This window comes from Triturus cristatus, chromosome 3_2 (genome assembly GCF_964204655.1).
Source record: "Triturus cristatus chromosome 3_2, aTriCri1.1, whole genome shotgun sequence".
NCBI classification, from domain to species: domain Eukaryota; kingdom Metazoa; phylum Chordata; class Amphibia; order Caudata; family Salamandridae; genus Triturus; species Triturus cristatus.
In genome coordinates this window covers 1,044,404,517-1,044,417,597 of record NC_140584.1, presented here as the reverse complement: position 1 = coordinate 1,044,417,597, position 13,081 = coordinate 1,044,404,517, and the positions used below count along the sequence as shown (strand labels likewise).

Below are 13,081 nucleotides of genomic sequence, written 5' to 3'. Positions count from 1 at the left end.
CAGTGAGTGACCCTCAGAAGGAAGCTGTATACATACTCGAGGGTGGGTACAGCAACCAAGCCCCAGTGAGGGACCCTCGGAAGGAAGGTGTATACATACGGGAGTGTGGGTAAAGCAACCAAGCCCCAGTGAGGGACCCTCGGAAGGAAGCTGTATGCATATTGGAGGGTGGGTGCAGCAACCAAGCCCCCGTGAGGGACCCTCTGAAGGAAGCTGTATCCATACTGGAGGATGGGTACAGCAACCAAGCCCGAGTGAGGAACCCTTGGAACGAAGCTGTATACATTCTGGAGGGTGGGTACAGCAACCGAGCCCCAGTGAGGAACCCTCAGAAGGAAGCTGTATATATATTGGAGGGTGTGTACGGCAACCAAGACCCAGGGAGTAACCCTCAGAAGGAAGTTGTATACATATTGAAGGGTGGGTATAGTAACCGAGCCCCAGTGAGAAACCCTTGGAAGGAAGCGGTATACATATTGGAGGGTGGGTACAGTAACAGAGCCCCAGTGAGAAACCCTTGAAAGAAAGCTGTATACATATTGGAGGGTGGGTACAGTAACCAAGCCCCAGTGATAAACCCTTGGAAGAAAGCTGTATACATATTGGAGGGTGGGTAGAGTAACCAAGCCCCAGTGAGAAACCCTTGGAAGGAAGCTGTATACATACTGGAGGGTGGGTACAGCAACCAAGACCCAGTGAGAAACCCTTGGAAGGAAGCTTTATACATACTGGATGGTGGGTACAGCAACCAAGACCCAGTGAGAAACCCTTGGAAGGAAGCTTTATACATACTGGATGGTGGGTACAGCAACCAAGACCCAGTGAGAAACCCTTGGAAGGAAGCTTTATACATACTGGATGGTGGGTACAGCAACCAAGACCCAGTGGGGTGGATACAGTAACCAAGACCCAGTGAGAAACCCTCGGAAGGAAGCTGTATACATATTGGAGGGTGGGTACAGCAACCAAGCCCCAGTGAGTGACCCTCAGAAGGAAGCTGTATACATACTCGAGGGTGGGTACAGCAACCAAGCCCCAGTGAGGGACCCTCGGAAGGAAGGTGTATACATACGGGAGTGTGGGTAAAGCAACCAAGCCCCAGTGAGGGACCCTCGGAAGGAAGCTTTATACATACTGGATGGTGGGTACAGCAACCAAGACCCAGTGAGAAACGCTTGGAAGGAAGCTTTATACATACTGAAGGGTGGGTACAGCAACCAAGACCCAGTGAGAAACCCTTGGAAGGAAGCTTTATACATACTGAAGGGTGGGTACAGCAACCACCCAGTGAGAAACCCTTGAAAGGAAGCTGTATACATACTTGGAGGGTGAGTACAGCAACCACCCAGTGAGAAACCCTCCGAAGGAAGCTGTATACATACTGGATGGTGGGTACAGCAACCAAGACCCAGTGGGGTGGATACAGTAACCAAGACCCAGTGAGAAACCCTCGGAAGGAAGCTGTATACATACTGGAGGGTGGGTACAGCAACCAAGACCCAGTGAGAAACCCTCGGAAGGAAGCTGTATACATACTGGAGGGTGGGTACAGCAACCAAGCCCCAGTGAGTGACCCTCAGAAGGAAGCTGTATACATACTTGAGGGTGGGTACAGCAACCAAGCCCCAGTGAGGGACCCTCGGAAGGAAGGTGTATACATACGGGAGTGTGGGTAAAGCAACCAAGCCCCAGTGAGGGACCCTCGGAAGGAAGCTGTATGCATATTGGAGGGTGGGTGCAGCAACCAAGCCCCCGTGAGGGACCCTCTGAAGGAAGCTGTATACATACTGGAGGATGGGTACAGCAACCAAGCCCGAGTGAGGAACCCTTGGAACGAAGCTGTATACATTCTGGAGGGTGGGTACAGCAACCGAGCCCCAGTGAGGAACCCTCAGAAGGAAGCTGTATACATATTGGAGGGTGTGTACGGCAACCAAGACCCAGGGAGTAACCCTCAGAAGGAAGTTGTATACATATTGAAGGGTGGGTATAGTAACCGAGCCCCAGTGAGAAACCCTTGGAAGGAAGCGGTATACATATTGGAGGGTGGGTACAGTAACAGAGCCCCAGTGAGAAACCCTTGAAAGAAAGCTGTATACATATTGGAGGGTGGGTACAGTAACCAAGCCCCAGTGAGAAACCCTTGAAAGAAAGCTGTATACATATTGGAGGGTGGGTACAGTAACCAAGCCCCAGTGAGAAACCCTTGGAAGGAAGCTGTATACATACTTGGGGGCGGAGGGATTATGATAATTGAGGACAACTGAGAACCCAGGAGGAGCAAATCATGATCCAGCGCAGGCTGAAGGCAGTCGGGAGCTGGAATAGCCGGGTGACCTGGGCTGTCCAGATGCTTGATTCATTGGGCAGAGTGGCGATATAGATCATGTACTATGGAAGATCAGGTATCTCATTTTAAAAAGAAGTGAGGTTTCTCCTCATCAGATTGTATATTGTTGCACCCATACAGATCTTGCCATTGGCTAGCGATATACTGGATCAGCATACATCGGAGTGATCCAAGTGTGTGAACTTAGGCTGTGCAGGAGAATCTGTGAAATAATAGTCTCTCTCCAACCATATTCTTTGTTAGATCTACCAGATTGCCTACAATGTGAGTTGAAGTGGGCCAATATGAAAAGCAAACAATGCTCCTGTAGGCATGGCATCTGGGATCAAGACGAAAACCCAAGACCATGAAAGAGAGACAACCATGGACTAGAGAAAGAGGTAGGCTAAATAGGACAGTGAAATATTGCAGATAGGTGAAAAGCAGAGAAAACCATAGCCTTCCAGGTATCTGGACAATAGTTGTAACTGGTGGTAGAGGAAGGAGTAACTGCCCGGGGCAGGGTCAAATAACCACCTAAGAGGGAGGTAGGGCTCAGGGGATTATATAACAGGTTAATAACCTTATTTTAAGACTAACAGGGCAGCAGAGAAATGGGCAGAGTACTGCTCATGAAGAAAGGAACGCTGCAGGTTGAAAGGGCTTTTTCAACAAAAAAGAAGCAAACCACAGTCCAAGATGAAGTGGAGTCTCAAGACAGAAGGAAGCAGCAAACCATGACCTGGAAACCGAGGAGCTAAAACTGGAGAAAAGATAAAAAACACAGCCTGTGTGGAAGATATGCCACATATGATGACACCATTAGGGAAACACCAATTTGGGAGAAACAGGGCTGTACCTGCCAAATTACAAGCAAAATGCGGGCTATTTCAGGAGAGACAAAGATGCGAAAACGAGAAAAATGTGAATTGCTTAAAAAAGAAAATACATAAATCTTCCCCCTAAATAAGATCAACTAGCATGTATAGAAGACCAAACCATGACTGAAACGAATGGCAGTCCAGTAGTAGGGGAGACGAAAGTAATGAGGAAGGTGATGAAGTTAAGGCAAAAATTATTTCCACACCTACCTCAGCTTGATTCTGCCTGCATCGGAAGCGGATGATGGAGAATAAGACAATGGCAAAGATAGTGCCAACCACAGTAAGTAGGATCCAGACATCGTAATCTGGCTGCAACAGGGACGAAAAAGAAAAACATATGCATGATCGTGAATGACACCGAAAGACAAAGGAAGGGGAGGAGAAGGAGGAAAAGATTGTTAAAAGGGGGGGCAAAGAGGCAGGGAGTGGAGTTGGCAACTGAGATGCATAGAAGAGGGGAAAGAGGGATGAAAAATGGACAGAAGGGACACTGGAAACAGTGAAGAACACAGGAGGAATTGACAAACATTGGAAGAAACAAGGACATTAAAAAGGAAAAGAGAAGGAAGGGGGGTGTACGATGGAAGGAAGAAAACAAGGAAGTGGTTTACAGAAGAAATGAAGGAAGAATGTACGGAAAAAGGATTTCAGCAGGAAGAATGGAATGAAGGGAGAGGAGGAATGAAGGAAGAGCAAGAATGAAGGAAGAAATTAGGCAAGCAAGGAATGAAGGAAGAAATTAGGCAAGCAAGGAATGAAGTAATAGAGTAATGAGAAAAGAAAGAGTGAAGGGAGCAAAAAGAGAGACTGTAAGATAACTACGGCTACAAATTATTTAACTATCGATTTAGGCAAGTAAAATTGTATTTAATTGCATTTCAACATACTTCAATTTAATTAGGAGTTGAGTCAATGTAATCATTTTAACTTCGAAAAAAGAGGACAATGTCGAGTTGTTTTAAGGATTGGAGTTAGAGTAAATTAAGGGATAGTCTAAGCATTGGGGTTAGGCTAAGGTTACTTAATTAATTTAATAAATAATACATAAAATAAATTGAGGGTTAGGATTTATTATTTACTTTTAATTTACCTTAATCAAGGGCAAAGATTAGCTTTAGGGTTAGACTGTGGTCACTAATTTGCTTTTAAATAATTGAGGCTAAAGGTTAATAGTTTCTTTCATTGAAGTGAATTAATAGTTTTGGCTAGCATTATAATTAGGTTAATGTTACTTTGAATTACAATGATTAAAAAAAATAATCAAGAAATAAGTAAGGGTGTGCATTAGGGTCTTGCAGGTTAACAATACATATTAACTTAATTTAAAACATCAAAGGGTTGGGATTGGAAAATAAGGTTTAGTATAAATACTACAAATAATTTTAATTTCCATTAATTTTACTTTAATTTCAAAAGATGGGTACAGAAAGAAGTAAGGTCAAGGTAGTGGGGCTGAAATAGTTTAAAATAAATGTAAGCACTGATTTAATGGTACTTCAAGATGGTGATAAACAACTATGTAAGGAGAATGCACAAGGATGGAAATTACAGCATGACGGCGGAAAAGGAGGAAGAAAGGATTGAATGAAATAAGAAAGGGACACAATGGGATATCAATGAACAAAGAGAGGATACCATAAAGGAAAGATTCAACTAGTCACAGGGAAGTAGAAAGCAAGAAATGAAAGAAGTAACCAGAGAGAATGAGAAGGGGGTCGAATGAAAGAAAGGCTTGGCATGAAGAGAGTAAAGAAAGCAAAGAGGAGATGAAGAAAGTGGGAGACTGAATGTTAAATGAGTTTTGAAGGAAATAAGGGAAAAAAAGAGCAAGAAGGGGGTTAGGGCAGAAATGTAGGACTCGAGGGTGGAACACAGGGAAAGCAAAGAAGGGAAGAAATAGAAAAGAAATGGAAGGAATGGGGAAGGAAGTAAAGAAAAAACTAATAATGTAATTAAACTGGAGAAAATACAATAAGCAGAAAAAGCAGATAATAAAGAAGAAAGGAAACAACAAGAGATGCTGAACGTAGATGAATGATATAAAAAGGGTAGAGAAAATAGGAGAAAAGAAAGTCAGAGAAAGACCAAACTTGAAAAGAAAAAATAAACACTAAAGAGAAGACAACTGGAAAGAAAAAGGTTAGATATAAAGTAAGAAAGAACAGCGACTGCATATTTAGGATATGTGACAAGCACCAAAGAGAGAAGATGTTATGGAAAAAGCCTCACCCACTTTGGCTGCTCCTTCACCTCGATTTCCACTTGAGCTTCTCTATTGTTGTTCACAACATCCATAAGGCGCTCTGCATCATGACCCCAGATAAGGATAACAGGCTGAACCATTGCGGTGGACTCCTGCAGCTGAAACAGATAGCCTGTATGGTGAATGTACCCATTGTAGTGAACAAAAGGAGCATGCCACTTATTACACTGCGTGATGAGTTATCTTAATCGTAAATATTCATATCAATTCATTAGACTGCACAATATTGTATGCATTTGTGCCCTTTGAGGTGGAATATACCAAGGTATTGGTGATGTGTGTCTCACACAGCCATTCATCCACCCACTGCCTCATGCCAGCATTCGCACCCATGCATCAATCCACAATAAACCCACACAAACTCAAAAGCATAGGCAAGACAAATGAAAACAGAAAAGCTAGAAAAAAGAAACAAGCATTGGCATAGCCAATAGGTCTCGCCTTTGGGACCTTATAAGTGTTTAGCCATGCAACAGTTGCATAACTAAATACTTATAAGGTCCCAAAAACGAGACCTATTGGCTATGCCAAGCGACCGTGCGGCGGCGAAAAAGATTGCGATGGCGATCAAACATTAAAGCGGCTACGGAACAGAATAGTAGTCGTGCATAGATCTGCTGCCTTGACTGGATGGACAGTGCGATGGGTGGGGGAGTGGGGCGGGGGGTGGTGTTATGTTTTTTTAAGGGAGGGGACTGCTTTGGTTCTGCATGTCTCTTTTGTAGTCTGTATACGATACTTCATGAGAAAAATGTCAAAACTGGTATGTTGTCTTTTGATATGGTTGAAGTCTCTGGGTCACAGAGCTTCGCTGGATGTGTCTTTGACAAATAAAATTTGTTTACAAAAAAAAAACATTAAAGCGGCTGTGCGGCCGCGAAAGTGAAAGTAATCGCGGCAAAGCACGGCGCGCGCCCGCGCACATGCATTGTAGCTCTAGGCTGGCCTGGTAGCACTTTTTGGAGCCCTCTCAATAAGTCTCGCCAGACCAGCGCATACACTTTATTCGTTTTATATTTATAGGATAAGCTGTTCCACGGATTGTGCAAAATACAGCGTCGACGCATTTCGATGGTTCTATTTAATATTCCATCTTTATCAAGACCAACAAATATACGTCTCATTTTATGGGCACTGATTGGTTGCCGTTCACGTTTCAATCCTGTAGGTAAATATAGTATGTTAGTTTACATATAGTTTGGCAATGAATCATTTTCATATTAGCCTTTTTATGTTATATATCAGTTATAGGTCCATCCATTATACTTTTCTTATTTTTAATGATGTACAATTCAATCATTTGGCCATATTAATAGAGTATTTCCTTTAACATTGCACTTGTTCATTTTGTCTACAATTATTACACATTTGCCCTGTTTTGTTCTAGCAAATGGGCTAGTCATGGTGTGTATCTCATATATGTGAGAAGAACTTACTAACTGAGGCGCTGTATTTTGCACAATCCGTGGAACAGCTTATCCTATAGATATAAAACAAGTAAAGTGTATCTAGGATTAGCCAAGCAAGTGTTTAACCCGGATGTGACAATTAATGACAAAATGAACTGTCTGTTCTTGTCTCTCTGTTTATTGTCTTTGCCAATGTATTGAATCTATTTTCAAAAATCTTGTCTTCTTCTTTTCTTCCTTTCTGTTGATTCCATTATATTCTCTGGAAACATGGACATATATGAAATACGTTTATATTCAATGTATGTGTAATATATGTGTTTATGGTATATGAATTTGTTATACAAGTACAGACAGTCATATGTCTATTTTTAATTAAGATGATTGTTTATGGTTTTAATAAAATATATTTTTTAATATTCAATTATTGTATGGTCTAACCTAATTTTGTGTAAGTTCTAACACATGGGCTATAATTCTTGTTGGTAGTTTAAAGACCCAATCTTTATTTCAATTTTCCACCAAGGGAAGTTCTTTTTTACTAACTCTCTAACGACATAGGAATAACATGCCTACAGACATACTGTAAACACAAGCAACTGGCAATACTGTCTGACAGGAAAATCTTAATTCCCAGCGCATCAACATATTTCTGTACTACCTAAAATGGAATGGAAGAAGAAAATGAGAAATTATAATTCTAGAGATCTATTTTAGTTGGCACAAAATTGTCAGACAAGGTTGGAAACCCAGGATTTCAGGGTCAGAAGGAGCCAGTCGATAACAGCGTGTGACCTGACCACCGAAAAGTTGGAGCAACTGCTGGTGTACACCAAATAAGCTTGATGGCTGCAAGAGCACCTCATAATATAAGAGAAGGCTCTGATGAGGAAGAACTGGACCGGTAGATCTCCATCAACAAGTTTGACTTCATTGATGTCGTGGATAGAGAGAATTCGATATATATGGATATATTATGTCATATCTTTGTTTGACAACATAAGAATTGCATTGCTAATTTATGACCTACTCAGTGAACTAACGTATAAATATATAGAAATTCTATTCTGTTGGATTTCTTGAAAGAGTAAGCTGAAAATTGGGAATTCTCTACATCAGGTGGTGTGATATCTTCATCCTCTTGTTGTATTAGAAAATAATAACAGCTGCTGTGCAGTGTGATAGCCTCATCCCGTTATTGCTCTGAAAACATCACAAAACATTATCACACAACTTGATCTAACATCCACATATGCATGCATACTAACCTTCATGTGGTGGAGCTCAGTGTACAAGATCTATTCTAAACTTCAGCAAGATTAAAACAATGGTGCTCTACATCCAGTATAAAAAGGTGCTCTCCATTATCGTTGGCTCGCGGCTGGTTACGGAGATGTCAACAGTGTCAAACCTTCAAAATCAATAATATCTCTGCTATGGTATAAGTCCATCATGAGTGATGGTGGTCCCACTTCAGCCACCAAAGAATTAAGTTAATAGAAAAAGCAAATAGGGGCTACAATATCCACTGGATAGCGGATGGTTAAAAGGATCCGCTGTCCTGCTATGTATTGCGAAAAACATTATGCTTAGTAATGATGACACTATCCATGAAACACTTCAGAACAGAAAATACTTGTAACCAGATAAAATAATTTAAGAACTTCTAGACTGTGTAGAAATAGATAAGTACAAGATCCACCAAACACAAATCAACACAGTTAAAGAAGGAAACCTTACCTATTCTGAAGAACTCAAATCCATTCCCTATATTACCAAAATGAAAAATTATGCTGATGCCCAAATATAAACGGTGTAGACAATTAATGCTAAAATAAAACAACCTGCTCCTAAGAACCCAAGTAATTCTACAAATCAAAAAAGCTAAAAAAAATAATGTTAATAATAAAAAGATTAATTGCTTAAAACAAGCAAACATAAGTATAGCTATTCTGAAGATTATTTTACTAAAACCGAGAAGAACAAGAATGAAACATGCTTTTTAAATCCAGAGAAATAATACATCTCTAAAACAAATAAAATCGAGATGTAAAAATGCTCTTAATTGGAAATATCATGGTGGCTGCTCAGCCAAAATCTGCTGGAGCAGCTATTAATGAGGAATGCATAATTTATATGCACCGACAAACTTAAGCAACCACAACTTAGCTAACAATAAGAACATTTGGACTCACAAATGAAAACCTAATAATTCACGTAGAGACCATACACAATAACCAATATTATCTCACAAAAACAAAGCTCACCTTAGGTTTATAGGAACCTATGTGGCGAGCAGCATCGAAAGGTAAAATCTTGGCTCTCTAAGGATACAATAACGCCAAACTCTTGAGCACTAGAATGCCTGTAAATGTACTACATAACCCTTGATTTGATACGGTTTACTAAAAAGACGACGAAACAGTGGTGAACACCCATCTACATCAAACCTAAGAAAACCAGACTATAATTTTCAATGCAAAGATACATGGTACATGTCAGGGAGATTCTCAGTCACTGCTTCCATTTGGTTTGGCACTTCACTCACTTAGCATTTGCCTCAATTACCTCCATCGTGGTTATAAGCCAATTCCCAGAGAGCTGACAAACTCCCTAATAACATCACATCTGCTGACTGTGCATGACCTGAAGCAATACATTGCAAGAAATGACCAGCGGAAGGAATAACTGCACACAGATAAACACTTCTCAAGCAATATTAAGCGAACTTTGGCCTTTACAAATGTGCATAAAGCAATATTCGAAAAGTTGGATCAAGCGAGCAGATCTCGACTATGGTCTGGTGAGAGGAAGGAAATAAATAGGGAGAGATGGTGCTGCAACAGCGTGACCCAAAATAGAAATCAGTAAAGGATACTAGACAAAACTAAACCTAAAGCTATAGAGTTCTCGAGCAGCGCCTACCAACATGCAAGATTTAAATCTAATCTTCATTCCAGTTCTTTCCAGGGGCTCAGAATCCCAGACTAGCTACAACCTGAAATAAATTCATTCGAATTGAAAAACGCAATGATTTCATTTTCATCAGTTAATTTACAAAAATGAACATAGTACGCCCCTCCCAATTTTCATCGATGATTTCATGCAGTCTGCTCGAAATCACAATCAGCTGAAGGTTGCCCTAAACACTGTACCCAACAGTAGGGAAAATATAGTTGCCATTGTGTAAAACGTACAAAGCTACCCTGATGGCCAGGAATGAGGCATGGTCTTACTTGTTAGAGGCTGGGAACTTGGGGGATGCCAGGCTATTTTGGGAGGTCATTTACCCCTCTTTCTTTAGAGAAGGACCATCCTCCAATATAGAATGTTTCATCCCGGTGGAGCCCTGGGGTGGGACATTTTACGCAAGTATTTAAATCTCTTGATCTTGTTTGCACTCAACAGGACACTCACTGTTAAAGATATGGATTTGGCTCTCCAGTTCAGTCATTCATTCACCGTTAAGGATGGTGCAGTAGCCATCATGCATAGCCAGGGCAAAAAGGCATCAGGCCTGATGGAGTCCCTGCAGACTCTGCTGGATTCCACAGTAAAGATTTTGGGAGGGTTCTTTTAGCGCGATTGGAGGGTTGGGCCATATTAGAAAGTGCCCCATTTTTTTACATGGTCACCCACACCTTTTGCCTGGTATTTGATGCAATATTAACAGGAAGTGCACATGGTTGCTGCTTACCAGATCCCCAGTGCCAGATCTCTTTCCCTAAACTGTACCCCCTGAAAGTCCATAGTAATGGTATTCCTGGTACCTAGGGCAAGGAGGCTACAGGAGGTCTATAAGGGCTGCAGCAGGTTCTGTGCCACCCTATTGGACCCTTCACCAAACTCATGCAGACTGCCTCTGCATGCTGTTTGTCTTGGTGCAGGCAAAAGTGAAAACATGACATGGCACACAGCCCTGTATGCCATACCTACAGACACTACATGCAGTCTAGGTAAGGCACCCCTACAGCAGGCCTTACAGCCCTAAGGCAGGGTGCACTATACTACATGTGTGGACATATCTGCATGAGCTTATATGCCCCTGTGCTGGCCAGTCCAATTACTGGTAGTACAAGTAACCAGAGAAGCCATTTTAAGTACACGTGCTGGGTACTGATCAAAAACGAGTTCCACAGCAACATGGTGACTTCACTAAAGCTAAAAATGTTTATGATCAAACATCTTGTATTAATAAACCCAACGGATTCCAGTGATGGATTTATTATAAATGCACCCAGAAGGCCCCCTTAGAGGTGCTCCCCGGAAAACCAACCAACTACTAATGTGCTGGCTGACTGGTATAGGCTGGTCTGCCACCACAGACAGGTTTCTGACCCCCAGGAGTGCCAGCCTATGCTCTCAGGAGGTTAGGAACAACGCCTGCTCTGGAAATGGTGTTTCACACCCCCTCCAACAGGCTGCCCAGTAAATTAGCATTCCAAGGCAGGGAGCTTCAAAGAGCCCATCGCCTTTGGTATGCGAATCTGGTTTCCCCTTAGAGGTGAGGGGATGCCAACCTCCCTGACCAGGGTCCATTTGACTCCTGGACAGGCAGGAAAATTAGCAGTCAGAAATGCGTGTCCACCCTCAGGCTAGTTCCATCCCTACGGTGAGCTACCTGATGTGGATACGAAAATTAAGAATCTGACCTCTTGGTGGTGGCATAATTAGGAACTCTGGGGCAGGGTTATGCCAACTTCTCCCCAGGGAGTGGTAATATAGGGGGCATAGTGACCCCAGGGGTAAGTAGCCCATTAACTACTATCCTACAATCCCCTAATGCCCCTAAATTTAGTATTTAGGGGAGGCCCTGGCCCCAGGACATCAGATCCTGCCGACCTGAATGAAGAAGATGGACCATGAAGAACCGCAAAAGCAAGAACAGAGGAGCAGCTATGGACTTGGCACCAACCCTGCTGGCCTGCCAGCTGTCCTCAACCATTGCGCCAAAGTCGACTCGTCCTGAAGCTGCTGTACCTTCAAAAGCCTGGGAGGACTGCCAGCCTCCCTCCAAAGACCCAGGTACTTCCCTGCACCCTGCAGGCAACCTAAGAGACCTGTGAGGACTTTGAACCGCCAAAACCAGACACTGGAAAGCACCACTGCACCCAAGCTGCCTAGCCAGAGTTGAAGTGGGCCAATGGTGCCAGCCTGGTCACCAGGCCCTCCGGAGACGAAGTCCACCTTGAGTCTGCCTACTGTGGACATCCCGGCGTTGCCTGCAGCCTCTTTGTTAAGGCCCTGTCTACCGCAAGTGTCTCCGGTGTCAAAAACCTGATGCCTCAGAACACTTCTGCACCTGCCCGCCCTGGCCCGTGGAGAAGAGAACCAAAGGTGTCCCGAGCATTGTGAGACCTGAGCCCCCCTGTTGGTTCAGTCATCAGACTGGCCTCCCAGGCCATGCCTGCACCGACTTTGTGACCAAACCGATCCCCATTGACTTACACAGGGCACCCGACGCTGTATTGCAGCTCTGCACCCGGTCGCCCCTGTGCTGCCCAACCTGTTGGTGCTGCCTTGGATCTTGCCCCATACTCACCTTAAGTCCTGAAGATCGGTCCCATAAGTCGCTGTGAACTACCTGTATACAGTATATGTCTTTGCTCCATAGAATAACATTACCGCTTCAGAAATTACACTGAAGTGTAGCTTTTGGAAAACTTTTAACATTTCTGTCTCAAAACGTACTAACCTGATAAATGCCACAAATTATATAAAGGTAAGGGTTATTTTTATAATTTGGTGTGGATCTCCTTATTGAGTTGTGTGTATTTATCGGCTGGGTGTGTACTGCAGATGTCGAAAACCACTCTGATAAGCCAAAGGCTGCTCAACCACACTACCCCTAGGATAGCACCTTGGGATTGCTAGAGCAATCCCCTTTCAACTTATTAGGGATACCTGGACTCTTGGCACAGTATAACTTTTTTTATTTTTTTTATTGTTTTTATTTATAAGAAAGTGCATTGGTTCAATTACAGTACAGTCATGTTGATTCGTCCATAGCAGAAAACAATAATTTGGCATCAGATCAATATAAGCAATGCGCAAAATGCTATCTCAGTTTCTCTCTCTCAGGGGGTCCTCGACCACAATTACCACTCTCAATTGTATAAGTGTCCCACCCAACATCACAGAATACTTAATGGGGTTTAATCTTACTCCACTTTCGTGTCACCTATGGGGGAGGCAC

General features: G+C 42.7%; 1 protein-coding gene across 1 annotated transcript in view; it reads right to left on the bottom strand.

Moving 5' to 3' along the window:
- RNF43 (ring finger protein 43) overlaps nucleotides 1–13,081 on the bottom strand; it is a 385,455-nt gene that overhangs the window by 62,677 nt on the left and 309,697 nt on the right. Inside the window, exons 4-5 of the mRNA XM_085649734.1 lie at nucleotides 5,443–5,574; nucleotides 3,421–3,522 (exon numbers count right to left, since the gene is read on the bottom strand). Coding sequence (XP_085505860.1) covers nucleotides 3,421–3,522; nucleotides 5,443–5,574 — 234 coding nt within the window. The remainder of the gene's footprint in view (nucleotides 1–3,420; nucleotides 3,523–5,442; nucleotides 5,575–13,081) is intronic.